General features: G+C 57.0%; 2 protein-coding genes across 4 annotated transcripts; both read right to left on the minus strand.

Annotated features, from left to right (window-relative positions):
• Positions 1 to 1611: 1611 nt before the first annotated feature.
• Positions 1612 to 10441, minus strand: FXYD7 (FXYD domain containing ion transport regulator 7). The gene is made up of 6 exons (XM_016220989.2): positions 10403 to 10441; positions 5999 to 6028; positions 4272 to 4346; positions 4091 to 4133; positions 3858 to 3898; positions 1612 to 1673 (listed from the first exon to the last, which is right to left on the minus strand). The coding sequence occupies exons 1-6, from the start codon at positions 10431 to 10433 to the stop codon at positions 1651 to 1653; spliced, it is 243 nt and encodes an 80-aa protein (XP_016076475.1). The 5' UTR covers positions 10434 to 10441; the 3' UTR covers positions 1612 to 1650.
• A 377-nt stretch (positions 10442 to 10818) lies between these two features.
• Positions 10819 to 14793, minus strand: FXYD1 (FXYD domain containing ion transport regulator 1). Of its 3 annotated transcripts, XM_016220984.2 has the most exons (8): positions 14609 to 14694; positions 13560 to 13624; positions 13069 to 13101; positions 12486 to 12560; positions 12155 to 12191; positions 11206 to 11255; positions 10956 to 11007; positions 10819 to 10862 (listed from the first exon to the last, which is right to left on the minus strand). In XM_016220984.2, exons 1-7 carry the CDS (start codon positions 14611 to 14613, stop codon positions 10985 to 10987), a joined length of 288 nt encoding a protein of 95 aa, XP_016076470.1. In that variant the 5' UTR covers positions 14614 to 14694; the 3' UTR covers positions 10819 to 10862; positions 10956 to 10984. The 3 variants fall into 3 exon arrangements, with proteins under 3 accessions (XP_016076470.1, XP_016076471.1, XP_087683225.1); XM_016220985.2 differs by lacking the exons at positions 10819 to 10862; positions 14609 to 14694 and adding an exon at positions 14729 to 14793 and having other exon boundaries at positions 10876 to 11007; XM_087827099.1 differs by lacking the exon at positions 10819 to 10862 and having other exon boundaries at positions 10876 to 11007.
• Between the last annotated feature and the right edge of the window lie 991 nt (positions 14794 to 15784).

Genomic DNA, 15784 nt, shown 5'->3' on the forward strand with positions numbered 1-15784 from the left:
GTAGAGAGGGGGGTTGGCCTTACCTCTGGTAGGGAGAATCAGGCCCACAATGATGAGGAGATACAGGCGACCAGAGGGCGACGACATCTATGGGGCAAGCAGGAGTTGGGATCAGCCACGACGTCAGCCAGGCAGGCCCGGGGCTGCCCTCGGGGATCTAAGGCACCCTTCCCTAGCCTGAGCAGGTACCTCTGGCTTCAAGGATCCCCTACCAGGGCTAACAGGAAAGCCTCAGAAGTGGGGGTCCCCAGCAGCACCCACTTCTTCCCTCTGCAGGTATCCAAAGAAAACGACACATCAGACCAAACTGGGCTCCCAGTAGCAGCCCCAGTACGCGGCCACCCGAGGCAGAGAAGCACTCTCCTCACCGGCCGGCACCCGGAGGGGTCGGGGCACAGGAGTGGGTCCTGGGGCCTCTCCCCTCCCTCTGAGGCTGTCCCCCAGCAGAGGACTCAGCAGAGAAGGGGAAGAGGAAGCGTGAGTAATACGCTCCTGATCTTAAAGGAAAAAGTGAGCGGTGTCAGGTCCTCAGCGCAGGGACGACAGAACAGGGCGCCGGGCAGATGTGGGAAGGACGGGCCGGCCGGGGGCAGCGAGCCGGGAGCCTGCGGCAGGGGAAGGGCAGGGGGCAGCCGGGGTCCGACGGGGAGGCCGGGGAGGTGAGCGGGGCCGGGCAGGGAGGACCCCTAAGGCCAGTCGTGACTCACCTGGGCCCGGGCCCTGGGCTGAGGGGGAGGGCGGAGGAGGGCCGGAGGAGAGACTTACGTCCGAGCTGGGGTCCGGAGCCGGCAGCCTCGTGGTGGACGGCGGGGGCCGCGGCTGCGTCGGGCGGAGGGTGTGGCCAGGAGAGCGCTGCGGGCGGACGGGCGGGGACCCAGACGGGCTCTGTCATTTCCTCTCGGGTTTCCTGGCTTCAGAGCCCAGGGTGGGAGCAGGAGGGGGAGACGCTCGGGGTGATGGGGAGGGCGCAGGGTGAGGCGCTGGGCTGTGGGCTCCCCCCACCCGGCCGGGGGCTGGCGGGTCTTGGCGGGGTGGGGCTTTGGGGAGGAGGGGGGTGCGGAGAAGGGGAAGGGGTCCCTTAGGGTCGCCAGGGGAGAAGGGAAGGGCCACAGCGGAGGGGGAGTGGAGGGAGGTGAGGATAGGAGGAGGAGGCCCTGGGGAAGGGGGAGAAGGGCGGGCAGCGCTGGGGACTTGGGCCAGAGCTCCCCCAGGCTCACTTTTGCCCCTCCCCCGTTTTGTGCCCACAGATGAGAACACGCAGACAGAACAGGGGGAAAAACCAAATGCACATTTATTAAGCTCAAGACATAGACACCGAGGGTGCAGGGGAACAGATCTCCGGAGAGGAGACAAGGAGGTGCAGGGGGGCAGTACACGGGGATTCCGGGCTGCCGGGGGTGGACTCCCCGACTCCAGGTACTGGAGCCCCGAGTGCCTGGATCTGGGGTGCAGCAGGGCTCTTTGGGGGATCGTCAGTGCCAAGGCCTGGGGAGGGGCAGCAGGATGCAGCGGCTCCAGCCTCGGGGTGGGTGGGGCGGCTCATTCCAGGGGGCGCTCCCAGGCGCAGGGCTGGGGTCCCCACCGCCTCCACCGGGTCCTCAGGCTCCCACACTCAGGCAGGGACAGCAGTGGAGGTGCTGGAGGCTGGTTTTACACTCCGCCACCTCCTGGAGCTGGAGAGAGAGAGAGAGACGATCAGCGACTAGAAGGGTGGAAGCAACCCCCCTCCCCAGAGCCAGTGAGCTCTCCGTCCCCACCATGGAATCCAGAGCCCCAAGAGCTGACAGCCTTGAGTTAGCACTAAGGAGTTGTCTTGCCTCCCCACTCACTAATGTGTGGTCCAAATAGGGACACCTGTGTGTCTTTGTCCTGCCCCGTAGGACACTGTCATAGAGGGGAGCACACCTGCGAGGAGGCTGAGACCGCCCCTGGCCCAGCTTGGGCTTTCCTGGGCCTTCCCCCTGTCAGAAACGGGGTCTCCATCTCCCCCCTATGCTCCCAGCCTCCTCCTGCACTGCCCTCCCCACACCCAGCCACCGAACATTGGGACACAACAGGAACGCCCCTGTTTCCCACCTACTTGGGACCATCACTCAGCTGGAGTGGGTCAGAATCCTGTACATGTTCTTAGACGGTGTCCTAGGTGTCAGGGCCTCCCCCCTCCAATCATCCGCAAAGTGTCCCCTTAATGTTTTAAAATCTCATTAAAAGAACATGAGACCGGCCGGGGTGGCTCAGAGGTTGAGCATCAATCTATGATCCAGGAAATCATGGTTGGGGCAGATGCCCTGGGTTCCGGCTCAGCCCCCAACAGGGCGCGTGCAGGAGGCCACCTATCAATGACTCTCGTCACTGATGTTTCTCTCTCTCCCCTTCTCCCTTCCTCTCTCTGAAATCAAGAAAGACATATTTAAAAATTAAAATCAATCAATCAAAATTTTAAAATTTAAATTTAAAAAAGAACATGAAACAAAACACATGAAATTCTCCACCAAATCCCCGCAAATATTGAGCACCCCAAAGCCCACTTTTTTAGTTACAAGAACTTTGCAAGAGGCAGAGAGATTCCCATCTGATTCCCACCTGTCCTCTGGAGAGGACACAGTTCCACTAAAAACAGGTCGAGAGATATTTTTACGTAAGTAAAATTAACAGCCCCAAGGAGACACAATCTTTCATCTACATGCTTGTCCCCCTCCTACAGCCTCCCTCTCTCTCCATCCTCCTTTACACCTCCCACCCTCTTGCACCCACTCTCCCCTCTTACACCCCCTCCCCTCTGCACCCACCCCTCCTACATCCCACCCTCCCATCCCTCCACCCCCCATCCTCGCCCTCAACCCCCTTCGCTCCCTTATCCCTTTGTTTTACTTTCCCTTGTTTTGCCCTCACACTCCTTACCTCGGCGTTTAAGAACCTGCAGCCCATACATTTGTCCTCCCGCTATTCCGATGCCGTTTTTCAGAAGCCCTTCCTCCCTTCCTCCCTCCCTCCCTCCCTCCCTCCCTCCCTTCCTTCCTCCCTCCCTCCCTCCCTCCCTCCCTTCCCCCCTCCCTCCCTCCCTCCCTCCCTCCCTCCCTCCCTTCCTTCCTTCCTTCCTTCCTTCCTTCCCCCCTCCCTCCCTCCCTTCCTTCCTTCCTTCCTTCCTTCCTTCCTTCCTTCCTTCCTTCCTTCCTTCCCTCCTTCCTTCCTTCCTTCTTTCCTTCCTTCCTTCCCCCCCTCCCTCCCTCCCTTCCCCCCTCCCTCCCTCCCTCCCTCCCTTCCTTCCTTCCTTCCTTCCCTCCTTCCTTCCTTCCTTCCTTCCTTCCCCCCCCTCCCTTCCCCCCTCCCTCCCTCCCTCCCTTCCCCCCTCCCTCCCTCCCTCCCTCCCTCCCTCCCTTCCTTCCATCACCCCTTCCTCCCCCCTTCCCTCCTCCCTCCATTCCCTCCCTCCTCTGTCTCCCTCGCATGGGGCTGGATCTTCCAGACTGAACAGTGAAGCCTGGAAACGTCTGTCTTCCTGCTTCTCTAGTACTCGGCTCTGTCTTCACCCTGCCCGCAGAAGCCCTTTTCCCACGAGGGGCTCCCCTCTTCCCAGGCACGTGGCTTTCTATCGGGGGACGTGGTTCATCTTTGCTCTCACAGGCTTGTGGACTTGTTTCCGGGAGACTCACAAGACCCTCGGTCATTCCACAGCCCACTGACTGCCCACAGTTTCACATTTTGATCTGCAGGATCTCAGCTCCTACTGAATTTCCCAAGGCCATCCATTGGGTCGGTGCCCCATTCTTAGGGACACCCAGAGCAAGTCCCCTTTTCCTGACTCCCTCTTTGGCTCCCGCCTGTCCTCCCAGAACCACACACTTTCTCCCCCTCACCTGAGGAGGGAAGCTCCGACTTACAGGACTTGCATGTTGGGCTGTGGAAGCAAAGATGAGAGAGAAAAGCATAAAGGGTACAAGATTTAGCAGGATGATCGCTTAGAAAGTTATATGTCTAATTAATTTTTTTAAAAAGAGGCTCAATAGCCACAGGCTTTATGTGAAACTCTGGGCAGGCCCCGGGCCCTCCTGCTCCCGCCCCTCTCCCCTCTCTCCCACGGCTGCCAGACCTCTCAGACCTGGAGTCCGCCTTCCTGCACTTCACCTTCTTGCCTGTTAGGAGAGAGACAGACAGAACTAGAAGACAGGACCTAAGGGTCTGGTCCAAAGCCAGCAGGGGAACTCTCTCGGGGCCTGGGGCCTGACCAGAGGCGGCCCCCTTTGAAGGTGTCAGGAAAGGGTCACACTTACTGATGATGATGATGATGCCCAGCAGGAACAATATGGTAGCCAGAGTCATGCCCACGGTCTGCACGGTGTCATAGTCTGGGGAAGATAAGGGGGGACATCAAGGTGGGGGTGGCACCTCAGCCCCCAGGCCTGGCTTCAGATTGCCCAGCCAAGGGCCCAAATTCAGGGATGCTGCAGGCTGTCCTGGAGGCTCCTCCAGTGAATTAGTGTGAGGTTGAGGAACATAGCTCCCCTTGTCCTCTCTCTCCCTACCCTCCTCTGGAGTCTGTGGGTATATACGTGTATATATATGACCTCCTTCCACTGCCTCCTCCCTGGTCCTGTCCACCATTGTCACCCGTCTGGACTACTGCAGCAAGCAATCTTCTCTATGGTTTCCAGCCCCATGCCCCTTCCCCCACCCCACCCCCAGGCACAGGGATCCTTTAACATCTGAGTCAGACCGGGTCCTCCTCCCCTTAGAGCTGCCCCCGCCCCCCCATTTTTATTGCACTCCAAGTAAAAGCCAAAGTCCTCATCACAGCCCACAAGGCCCGTAAGGTCTAGTCTCTGTTCCCTCTCAGACTTCACCTCACACCACTTCCCCTCAGGCCCCTAATCCTGGGCACACTGGTCTCCCTGCTCTTCCTGAAGCATATCCGGCATGGTCCTACCTCAGGGTCTTTGCATTCGCTGTTCCTCTACCTGAAAGATCTTCCCCCAAATATCTCTCCTGTACCAACTTCTGGGCTTTATTCAAATGTTGGTAGAACCTTCTCTGGCTGTCCTATTTAGAATTTCCCAGCCTCTCCTCAACACTTCCGAATCTCATTCTTTCCTTTATTTTCCGAATAGGAATTATTCATGTCTAATTATGCCACAGTAAATATTTTTTGAAATATTAATTTATAGAGCACCCACTCTGTACCAGCAAAGGTCCAGGTCTCTGCCCTCAGGGAGTTAACTTTATTATTGTGATCAAGCACTAAACTAAACAAAACATGGAGTCATGGGACATGGATAGATGTGATGTGGCTCCCCTTGCCTGGGATTCGGCGAGGGCCGCTGCTAGCAGAGCAGTCAATATTTGACATGAGGCCTGAAGAAGGAAAAGGAGCATTGGCCAGCTGTGTGAGAACTAGAGGAGTGTTTCTGTCCGAGGAAGAGCAAGTGCAAAGGCCCTGAGGTCGGAGAGCACTTGGTGTGTTGGAGAAACAATGTGAGTGAGCAAAGGCAGAGGGCAGGAGGGTATTTAGAGGGGAACCAGGGCCAGGTCTGCTAGACCTGGAGGCAACTTCTTTGAGCTTCCATGTTGAGGGAATGATTTAATGGCTTCATCCAAGTAAATCTTTTTCACAATCCTTGTAGGTGGGAACTATTACTTTCCCTTATTTACAGAAGGACCCAAAAAGGCAAAGTTGCTTGCTCAAGGCAACACAAGAGTGAGTGGACAAGCCAGGATTCAAGTCCAGGCAACCTGGCTTCAGAGTTGTTTGCTACTCTGGTGACCCCAATGCACCAGCCCAGGGTCCTGGTGAAGCCTGAAGGAGGCCCAGAGAAGATACCCCCCAATCTGATTCTGCCCTCCATGAGCCCAGCTAGTAGGAATGGTATCCACATGGTCCCATGGCTAGTGGCCCAGCACACATCAGCCACAACTGAAGTCACTTCAGCAGTGACCAGTGGGGACCTGCAGCCACCCCTCCATCCAGCCCCAGGGCACCCTCAGCACAGAATCTGCCACTCACCATAGTGAAATGGGTCAGGTTCCTGAGGAACTGTAGGAAGGAAGGCAGAGAAAGAGAGAGAGGGAAAAAATATTTCAACACTGGTTTCTTAACATTTATGAGGATCCAGATGAGGTCACTGGCTCAATGGCTGCTGTGTAGAAATCAGATAAAGAGACGGCTTGCTCTGGGTGATACGGCTTCATGGCAGGACACAAGGCTCGAAGAGTGAAGCACAGGATGGATTCCAGCCCCACTTAATCTTTGGGTTGGTACCTTCCCTTGTATAGTGCACGACCTTCCCAACCATACATGGCAGTCCTGGTCCTTGCCCCTGTGGAGGTCTCTTGCAAATTATGCACTCATTTCCAGAAGGCACATACATAATCCATTTGCATACGGTGCTGGGGGTGCAGAGACTCCAGTCTCGCTGATGGGCTGCTGAGCGTGTCAGCTTCCCCTGAACACTCCCGAGGACCTATCAGTCATCCGAGAGCTCCAAAAAGCAGGCACTGCGCCTCCTGCCCTCATCCACTTGCTTCTGCCACCAAATCCAGCAAGGGGTGCTATCCTATAATATTCCCTATATTATGCTATATCTAATGTATTTTATATCACTTATTTCTAAGGCAGTACAGATTTTAAGATTCATAATTGATTTTGTAATAGCTTTCCCTGAGTATGTGTGTATGTGTGTGTTACGCATGAATATGTATGTTACTGTACCACGTGAAGCGTACTCATCCATTAGAAGACTCACCCTGATTTCATAAATGTTAATGTGTGGATAAAATATGCATGTTTGTGGATTTACTTTTCCCAATCTTCAACCTCCCTGTCCCAAACCATATTCCCCTTCAGGAGAGCTCAGAACATCCGTCCCATCCAAGAACCCATCCTGATGGCTCCCAAATTCCTCTGACAGCTCTTCGCACAGTCTGCCTCGTCTAGAGCAGAATTCTAGGGCACCACTAGGGGAGGGGGGCCAGCGATGCCAGGTGTTGTCATTAGTGTTCTTCCCTTCAGGCTCAGGGAGAGATTGCTGTCTTGAGGTGGGGGGAAGGGAGCATGTGACTAATTCTGGCCAATGAACTGAGCAGAAATGTCATCGTCACTTCCAGGCTGGAGCATTTAAGAGCCCATACAAGAGCTCCTTTTTGACTTTGGCCTGGTGACATGAATGTTCAAGATGGTAACTGCTCCAGTTTTAATTGGTGAATGGAGATCCCCCAGCTGACCTGTGAGTGACCTTCAGTATAACAGAGAAATAAACCTTGGCTGTCAGAAGCCCCTGAGATGTTTGGTTCTATTTGTTACCCCTAAACGGACTGATACAGGTGGCACCTAGGCAAGGCGCTGAATAGCACTGACTCACACAATGTGCAAGTTCACTCTCTCCATTCTCCGCCCAGTCTTCAAAGAGGAAGTCTTAGGTTCATGCTGATGTATCTTTAACACCTTCCAGCCCTCGTTAACTTCCCCCTCTTCTTAAGAGAACACAGGCCTTGGGCTCAGAGCCTTCAACAGGCAACAATATCTAGGTAGAGTTTTGTGACATTATTTGGTTTTCTCCTTTATTTGCTATCTAACCAGCACTTTATAGCACTGACTCCATGCCAGGCTCTCTTCTAAGCATTTTACAGATATCAACACATTTAATTTTCATAGCAGCTCTCTGATATAGGTGCTATCTCCATCCTCATGCCACAGAAGAGGGACACAAAGGCCCAGGAAAGTGAAGTCACTTGTTTAAGATCATTTTTATACTTGCCTTCAATTTAAGACAAAATAATAATAATCCTGATTTTCCATTTGTGGTGGTGATATAACAAAGCAAATTATGTTTTTTAAAGGTTAATCCCTTGAAGGAAAAAATATTAAATAAATAGCACTATAGGGAAGATTTGGATAGGGCAAAAAGCATGAAGGTGGCACTTAAACTCATCAAGATGGGAAAACATTATTTGTCATCTCTGCTCTGTCTTAGTTCCCTCACAAGATGGGAGTACATTTGTTTGACTCATCTCTGCTGTTAATCCTGGAATTTATAAAAATTGAAGAAGTTTTTAAGGAAGGAAGGGGGAAAAAAGAGAGAAAGGGAGAGAGGGAAAGGAAGGAAGGAAGGAAGGAAGGAAGGAAGGAAGGAAGGAAGGAAGGAAGGAAGGAAGGAAGGAAGGAAGGAAGGAAGGAAGGAAGGAAGGAAGAGAAAGAGAGTGCCTTTTGAGCTGCAGGAGACCAGAGGTAGAGAAGTTGGATCATCCTGCTTTCGTCGCCTGTTTCCACATACCCTCCCTACCCAAACCATCGGGAGCCCACTGGGTGAGCTCCTGTCCCAGAATCCTCTTTGGTTCCTTCCTGGCAGCTCTGGTTCCATGCAGAAGTTCTTCTGGTCCCTGCTACCCCAGCAATCTGGGTCCTCAGGGCGAGGCTGGGCTAAGGGTGGAGTCAGGAAGCAGAAGAAGGAATGTGCACCACTCTGGTCAGTTGCCAGAGATGTGAGGAAGGAGGTGGTTGCTATGGCAACTGGGGCATCTTGAGAGGGGAAGAGAGGTGATGGGCTTAGGCACCCCAGGCTGGGTGGGTTCTGTGCAAGGCTTAGGGGTTGGGTTTCTAACTCCACGGCCAATCTTGACTTCCTCTGCTCTCTTCCTCCCTCCCTTTGTTGACCCCACAGGGCTGGCTTCTGGCCAAGCTGAGGGTCCTTTTTAGGAATAGGGGACCCAGGCCCAGTGGGTCTCCTGCATTTCCTGTGTGCCCCCCAACTCTCCCTCCTGCTCTGTGACAGGTTGGGAAGAGACTTCACCCTTCTCTACCTGCCCCCCCCGCCCCCTCCCACCCCCGACAATCCATTATTTAGTTTCCTTAAGCAGTTTGCAAGCCACAACTTGCTCCCCCCCCCCCCCCCCCCCGGGATTTCCCGAGACCTGTGGTCCGGGCTCTTGCTGTGACTAGGGAAAAGGTCGGGGGAGGGGGGGTGCTGAGGCGTCTGTCCTCCCACCTCAGCCCGCCTACTGTCATCGATCCTGCTAACCATCTCCACGGAAAGAAGCCCTGGGCTCCCGCCAGGCCAGCCAGCTCAGCCCAGCCCCCTCTCCCTGGGTGGTTTCCAGCCTCTGCAGGCCGCCCCCCCACCCCCGCCCTGCTTCCAATCCTGCAGATACGGCTCAGTGCAGCAGCCCCTGCCTACCGGGAAAGGGGGCAGGGAAGGCAAGACTGGAGTGGAGTGGGGTTTCCTCAGCACCGCTAGCCTCATCCCCTGGCCCTGCTCTCGGTGCTGGCAACCCTTCCTCTGCCCCCCACCCTCAATTAAACCATTCTTCCCCTGGCTCCTCTGAAGAGGCAGGCTCGGGAGAGGAGGCTCTTAGGGGAGAGAGCGTGTTTAAGTGGGTGCATAGAACTGGGTTAATGGGTGTGAAATGTACATCCCTGTGGCTGGCTGGGGGTGGGGAGTAGCATCTGTGCCACCCATGTGCAGCCCCCGGGCCAGACGACACCCCTGAATGAGGGCTGGAAAGGAGGGTCCTGTCACCCGTTCCTGCCCAGGGGGCTCATTGCAGCGGCCCAGGCCCCGCCCTGTGCTGTCCCTCCTCCTCTCTCCGTCCCTCTCTGGCGCTTGGGTCTCTCTCTCACCTCCTGTCTCTCCCTGTGCCTCCCTCTGCACGGTTGCCTCATTCCCTCTCTCTCTGATTTTCTCTCTCTCTGCATTTCTGTCTGTTGCTGTCTGTCTCTCTCCACTCTCCCAGAATCTCTCTGAGTCTCATATCTGTCTTTCTGGGTCTCTGGGTCTCTGACCCTGGGTCTCCTGTCTCTCTTGATCTCTGTCTGCCTCTCAGGCTCCCAGTCAGTCTCTTTCTATATTCCTGTCTCCCTCTCTTTCTGTCTCTCTCCATCTCTCTCTCATTTCCTCCATCTCCCTCTCTTGCCCTTTTTCTCCCGTTTCCCACTGAACCTGCCCGTCAGGGATTTCAGGAAACACCACCAGAGAAGCTAGCACTGGGAAAAAAGAGGGATATGACCCCCCCACCCCCCTTACCCACCTCAGGGACCCTGGAAGGGCGAGAACCTCCGTGGCTGCTGACCCACCGGCTCCCGCCCTCAAAGCCCGTCTCTTCGGGGCCACTACCATCGCTGTGCTGTGCAGGATCAGCCACCCGGTTGCCATAGCTACCGGTCCGAGCATCCTTTCTCTCGGGACCGCTGCTCTCCGACCGCGGGTCCCGCACAGAACGACACCACCGGGAGAGGGTGTCCAAGAGGCCCAGAGGGGTGCCAAGGGGTGCGCTGCAAGGGCCTCAGCCCATGGGAGGAACGGACATCCCCTTCCCCACTCCCCTCCCTTTCCAGTGCTGATATCTCCCCAGATCCTCTCTCTGAAGCTCTTAGATCCCGGAGCCCCCCTGCGCCCTTTCCCCAGGCGACGCTCACCCTTTGTGGGGGCCTGGGTTGGGGTCGCCATGCCGGGCTGGAGCAGGGGGCGGCTGGATGCCGATGCGGTGAAGGCGCGGCTGCAGCAGCTGGAAGACGCACGGACTGATGTCTGGGGGAGATGGGGGAGCCCTGGTGTTGGGGGGGGCCGTAGCCAATGGGGGCCCGGAGAGCCCGCCTCCGACCTGGACACCCCCGCCCCCGCCCCCGCCCACTGCTGAGGTCTCCGCCCCTTCCCCAAGGGTGGGGGGCGCCCCCTGCCGGGTCCAAGAGGGTGCCCGCCCAGGCTTTCGCGCAGAGGGACTGACATCCACAAAATGCTGTCAGGAGAGAAAACACGTTTTATTGGAAGTCTGGGCGGCGGAGAGAAGTCTGTGGGGTCCGGGCTGGGGAGGAGGGCAGTCCAGGTGGCAGCGGGTGCGCAGGTGGTGGGTAGGAGGGGTCAGGTGCCTGGAGAATCCTGTGGGGGTGAAAAGGGGGCGTCGGGAGCGTCCCCCAGCCCGTCTGCCTCCGCCCTTCGCCCCCTCCCCCAGCCTAGGCGGAGCTGCAGGACCTGGCTGGGTTCCATCGCGCCAGGTGTTTCTACCGCCTGCGGCTGGACAGACCTGAGGGGGAACACAGAGTTCGGGTGTCAGGAGGGGCACCCCGGTCCCTGTGGAGTGGGGAGCAGCAGGGCAATTCCCCACCCTCCGGTTTGAGATCAAGCCCCACCCTCCACACGCCCAGAGAGGGCCAGGAACGGGGGTGGGGGTGTCTTGGAACCAACCCTCACCCCCAAACACCCGAAGTCTCCCCAAACTCACGGCGGATGGAGCTGCGGAAAGTTCCCTCCTCTTCATCAGGTTCCCCAGTCCTGGGAATAGAGAAGCAGAGGAATTGGGAATGGGAAAAAAAAAAAAGGCAACCAGCCCCGATGATCCCTCCGAGGCAGCCCTCATTTCGCAGACCCGCGGGCCCTGGGGCCAGATGGGGAGGGAGCCGGCTGGGGCTCCGCCAGGAATCGGGGGCACCCGGGAGCGCTTTAAGCTGTGGCGGGAGGCGCTCGCGGCGGGTACCAGCGAGAACCTCCCGCAGTGCTGGGGCAGGGACTGGAGTTGCTGGGGGGCGTATGACCAAAGGGACTTGAGGGGCAGACTGCCTCGAGATGGCCTCCTCTCCGAGGGGAAGGACAGGCAAGTGGTTCCACCTCCCTGAGCCTCGGCTTTCTCCCCTGTGCGCGGAGGTTAATAACACCTACCTCGGAGACGCGCTGGCAAGGGGCATACACGGCGCAACGGGATCGTCACGGAGGACGCGCCCACGAAATATTAGCTATTATTTATGATAACATCTATAATTGTTTCAACATAGAGAAGGCGCCTGTGCTTATGCACTTCCTGGGCTTTAAATTTTTATTTGAAGATGAACCAAAGAGCTGGCAGCAAGACTGAGCTAAACTGGGCCACCAAGTGGTGATCTCATTTCGCCGCGGCTCCTGCACAGCACTCATCACGCTTTGTGACTTTATTTTTGTGAAGCAGTTGGAACCGACGGCCACCGCCCCCACCGGGCTGGGCGCTCCGCCCGGCACAGAGGGCCGTTCAATCACTGCTTGGTCCCAGGACCTGGCTTGGGGCTTGGCACCTAGTAGGTGCTTAATACATACAAATTTGCTGAAGGGTCTCTGGCTGCGGGCTGGGTGGACTCCCCGCCTCACCCCCAGAGCCCCCGTGGAGCGGGAGTAGGTGAATGAGTGCAGGGAGGGCCCCTTACCTCTGCTGCTGGTTGAATTTGCACCGGCACTTCCTGCCTGCGGGTGGGTAGTGGGGGGAACACCGGGCTGGGAGTCTCTTCTCGGCGGCACCGAGAGGCGCTCTCGCTCCAGCTGGCGCGCGCGAGGGGCGGGGCCGCGGGGAGGGGGCGGGGCGGAGGGCGGGGCGGCGGCCGCTGGGTCATGAGTGGGAGGTGGGGGGAATGGGGCGGGGCCTGGGCGGGCGGGAGGTGGTGATTGGGCGCGGTTGGAAGTGGGCGGGGACCGGGCGGGGCGGGGACAGGGTGGGAACGGGCGGAAGCCGGGCTGGAGGCAGTGGGGGGGGGCGCTCACTGAGGATGATGAGAATTCCCAGAATGAAGAGAACCCCGGCGATGATGAGGCCTCCGATCCTCAGGGATTGGTAGTCTATGGGCAGCAGGGAGGAGGGTGAGGGCAGGGAGGGAGGACAGGAGACGGGCAAAATGGGGCGGAGGGAGCAAGGAGGAGGGATGGGGGGGAGAAAGATGAATCAGAGGGAGGAGCAGATCAGGGAGGAGGGAGGAGGTGGGTCAGGGAGGTGAGCGTGAAGGAGGGGCGGGAGCCGGGCAGTGCAGGGGGCGCCCGAGGAAGCCGGGGAGCAGGGAAGGGCGGGAGCCGGGCAGTGCAGGGCGCGCCCGAGGAAGCCGGGGATGGGGAAGGGCGATGTAGAGCGTGAGGAGCCGCGAGGGCAGAAAGGGCGGGAAGCGGCCGAGGATGGCGGTAGGGTACTGAGAGGTCACAGGAGAGAGAGGACCAGCGAGACAGAGGGATCAAATCGAGACAGACACACAGAAAGAGGCAGAGAAGCAGACAAGAGAGAGACAGTGAGGACAAGACAGGCCACCCCCCACCCCACCCCCGGATTCCCAAAGACAGGTGCTCCTCCCTCCCTCACCATAGGTGAATGGGTCGTGTTCCTGTGCAGCTTCTGGAAAGAGAAAGAGAAATCAGGGGTTGGATGCTTCCTGGGCTCCTGGACAGCCAGGGCCATCCAAAGACCCTTTTGGGGGCTCTGCCTTCCTGGGTTGAGAGTTGGAGGCCTGTTGGACCCTAAGCAGGCTACCCACCCTCCCTGGGTCTTAGCTACCTTCTCTGCACTGTCCTGGGTGGGGCAAGGGACATCTAGCTATCTCAGCTCCCCATCTCATTACAGGTTGTCTGTGATTCCATCATTCTGGGGAAGCCAGCCACCATCCCACCCTTTGACTGACTTGGGCATCCTAGCCTGTTACAGGACCCCATGTGAGACCCCCCGATTTCCAAGTGCCCCAACTGACTCAGTTTAGGTTGGAGTCTCCAACTTGGTTCCCTAACAGGGTTTTCCCCAACTCCTGCCACCCTTGGGTCTGAGGTGGGTAGCGGGCTGCCTCCCCAGACCAGACTCACCTGCTCTAGCCACGGCAAGGAGACCCACACAGAGAACCAAGATGTGGTCGAGAGATGCCATTGTCCTGGGGGACACCAAGAGTTAGGAAATGCGTACCCTCGTCCCCCCACCATTGGAGCCTGAACCCAAGGGGTTAAGTCAGAGACAGCTGAGGGACTTAATTCCAAAAGCATCTGTCAGCCACCCTGAGTAACAGGGGCACCCCCTGCTTCACAGGACACAGTGTCACCAAATCAACCCACACAATGGGGGTCACACGGCCACAGGGACAGGGGTGAGACACCAGAGCCCACAGAGATCTCCTGCAGGCCTGGGCCTCCCACAGCAGGCCGCAGATTCCCAGCACCCACTCTAATGGCGAGCAGGAGGCCTCACCCCACACGGATGGACAGACAGATACACTGTAGGGGACAAGACGGCAGGACATGTCCAAGGGCCCACCTGCCGGCACACCATGGCCTGTGTGTCCGAAATATCCCAGCTGGGCTGCCCTGGCCACTGACAGCCGCTCTCTGCCTGACCCTGGGTATAAATATCTCCCACTTCACTCTGGAGGAATTTGCCTTGCACAGGCCACCATGGCAACAGCCTTCCTTCCCTCCCTGGGGTCAAGCACAACCCTGCTGTGGAAAGGCCACCCCTTCTCCTCTTCTGGAAACAATGAGAAAAGGGAAAAACATCCCCTCTGTCTACCTCTGGGTGACATCTTTCACAAGCGGACAACACCAGGCAAGTGACATGAGATTAAAGACAGATGCCAGGGGCAGGGACACACACACACACACACACACACACACACACACAGTGGGGCTGAAATGGAGACAGCGCCCATTCCCTCCACACTTCTGGTTGGGGCAGGACATTGGGTGGAGACACAGCCAGGCACGCATTACATCTCATCTAGGCCTCCAGTGCCCCCAAACAGTGACGCAACCCAGCCGCCATGCGTGAATGTCCACAACCCACACCCAGCCAGGGGTAGCAGCAAGGAAGGGAGAAGTTGCACCCACACTCCCACCCCTGGGGGAAGCCAATGTCCCAATCATACTCCATTTCTCTTGAGTCCGGCCTGCCTGGGAAGCCTGGGGCTGGCCACTCCTGCTCCCAAAATAGGCTGCCCAGCTAGGCGAAGGGTGAGGCCGAGAGGGGAGGGCTGGGGGACGCTCACCCCAATCAGGCTGTCCCCTGCTGGAAGCAGGCCCCCAAGTCTGGCTGTGACCCGGCGAGCACTTTGGACCCCCTGGCCCAGAGCTGGATGCACCGCCCCCAGCAGTCTCCCCTCCCAGCCCCACCCCAGCCATGCCCTCCCCAACCAGCAGCTGTAACTGGAGCTGGTGCTGGAGGGGGGCCAGGGGGCGGCCCCCAGCCCAGACCGCCCTGGCCCGCTAGGTTAACTCTCTCCGCTCAGATGGAGGAACAGTAGACAGCCACGTTGAGGAAAGCTGGAGAGAGGAGGTCCTGACGGAGACGACTGAATTGCAGACACATGCACATGCACGCACACATGCACACGCACATGCACATGCCTCTGGCCCATTTCAGAGAGCTACTGAGCTGGGCTAAGGGGTGTCAGTGATTTTCAGTGCTACTCCCTGGGAATTGGGCTTAGGAGGAACTAAGGTCACCTAGCCTGAGTGTTGAGGAGCCCACTGACCCCTGATTCCAACGTTCTCTGAAGCCCTATTCAGCAAACACTACAGGGCTGTTTGGGAGACATTTCAGTGTGTGTACGTGTTATCCACTGCTGACTGTTTAATCCCGCAGGAATGTGTGCACGGGTGCACGCACACGCACACACAGAAACCCACAAATCCAGATAAACAGGCAAAAAAAGCACACAAATACATGTATGTATATACATACAAACAGAGAGGCAGACACACACAGAATAACACATTCATAGAGAAACCCAAAGACACACACACACAACCAGCACCTCTTACACCAGTCACAAAACACCAAGACAAATGCATTTGTTTACGCAAACAACACACACACATATTCACTCCGAAGGATATCTTTATAGAGAGGCACAATCAAGGACACAGCCACACAACTACCAAAGGTTCATAAAGCTACACACTCTTATGAAGACATCCTTACAAATGGTGGTACAGAAACACACCCATACACACATGTCACACAAAAATACACTCAAAAACATAGGGACACAGCCAGCACTCCTATACAGTCTCAGAGATGTGAAGGTCCACAAGCTTGTGTA

Source organism: Miniopterus natalensis, chromosome 18, assembly GCF_054644295.1.
Source record: "Miniopterus natalensis isolate mMinNat1 chromosome 18, mMinNat1.hap1, whole genome shotgun sequence".
Taxonomy (NCBI): Eukaryota; Metazoa; Chordata; class Mammalia; order Chiroptera; family Miniopteridae; genus Miniopterus; species Miniopterus natalensis.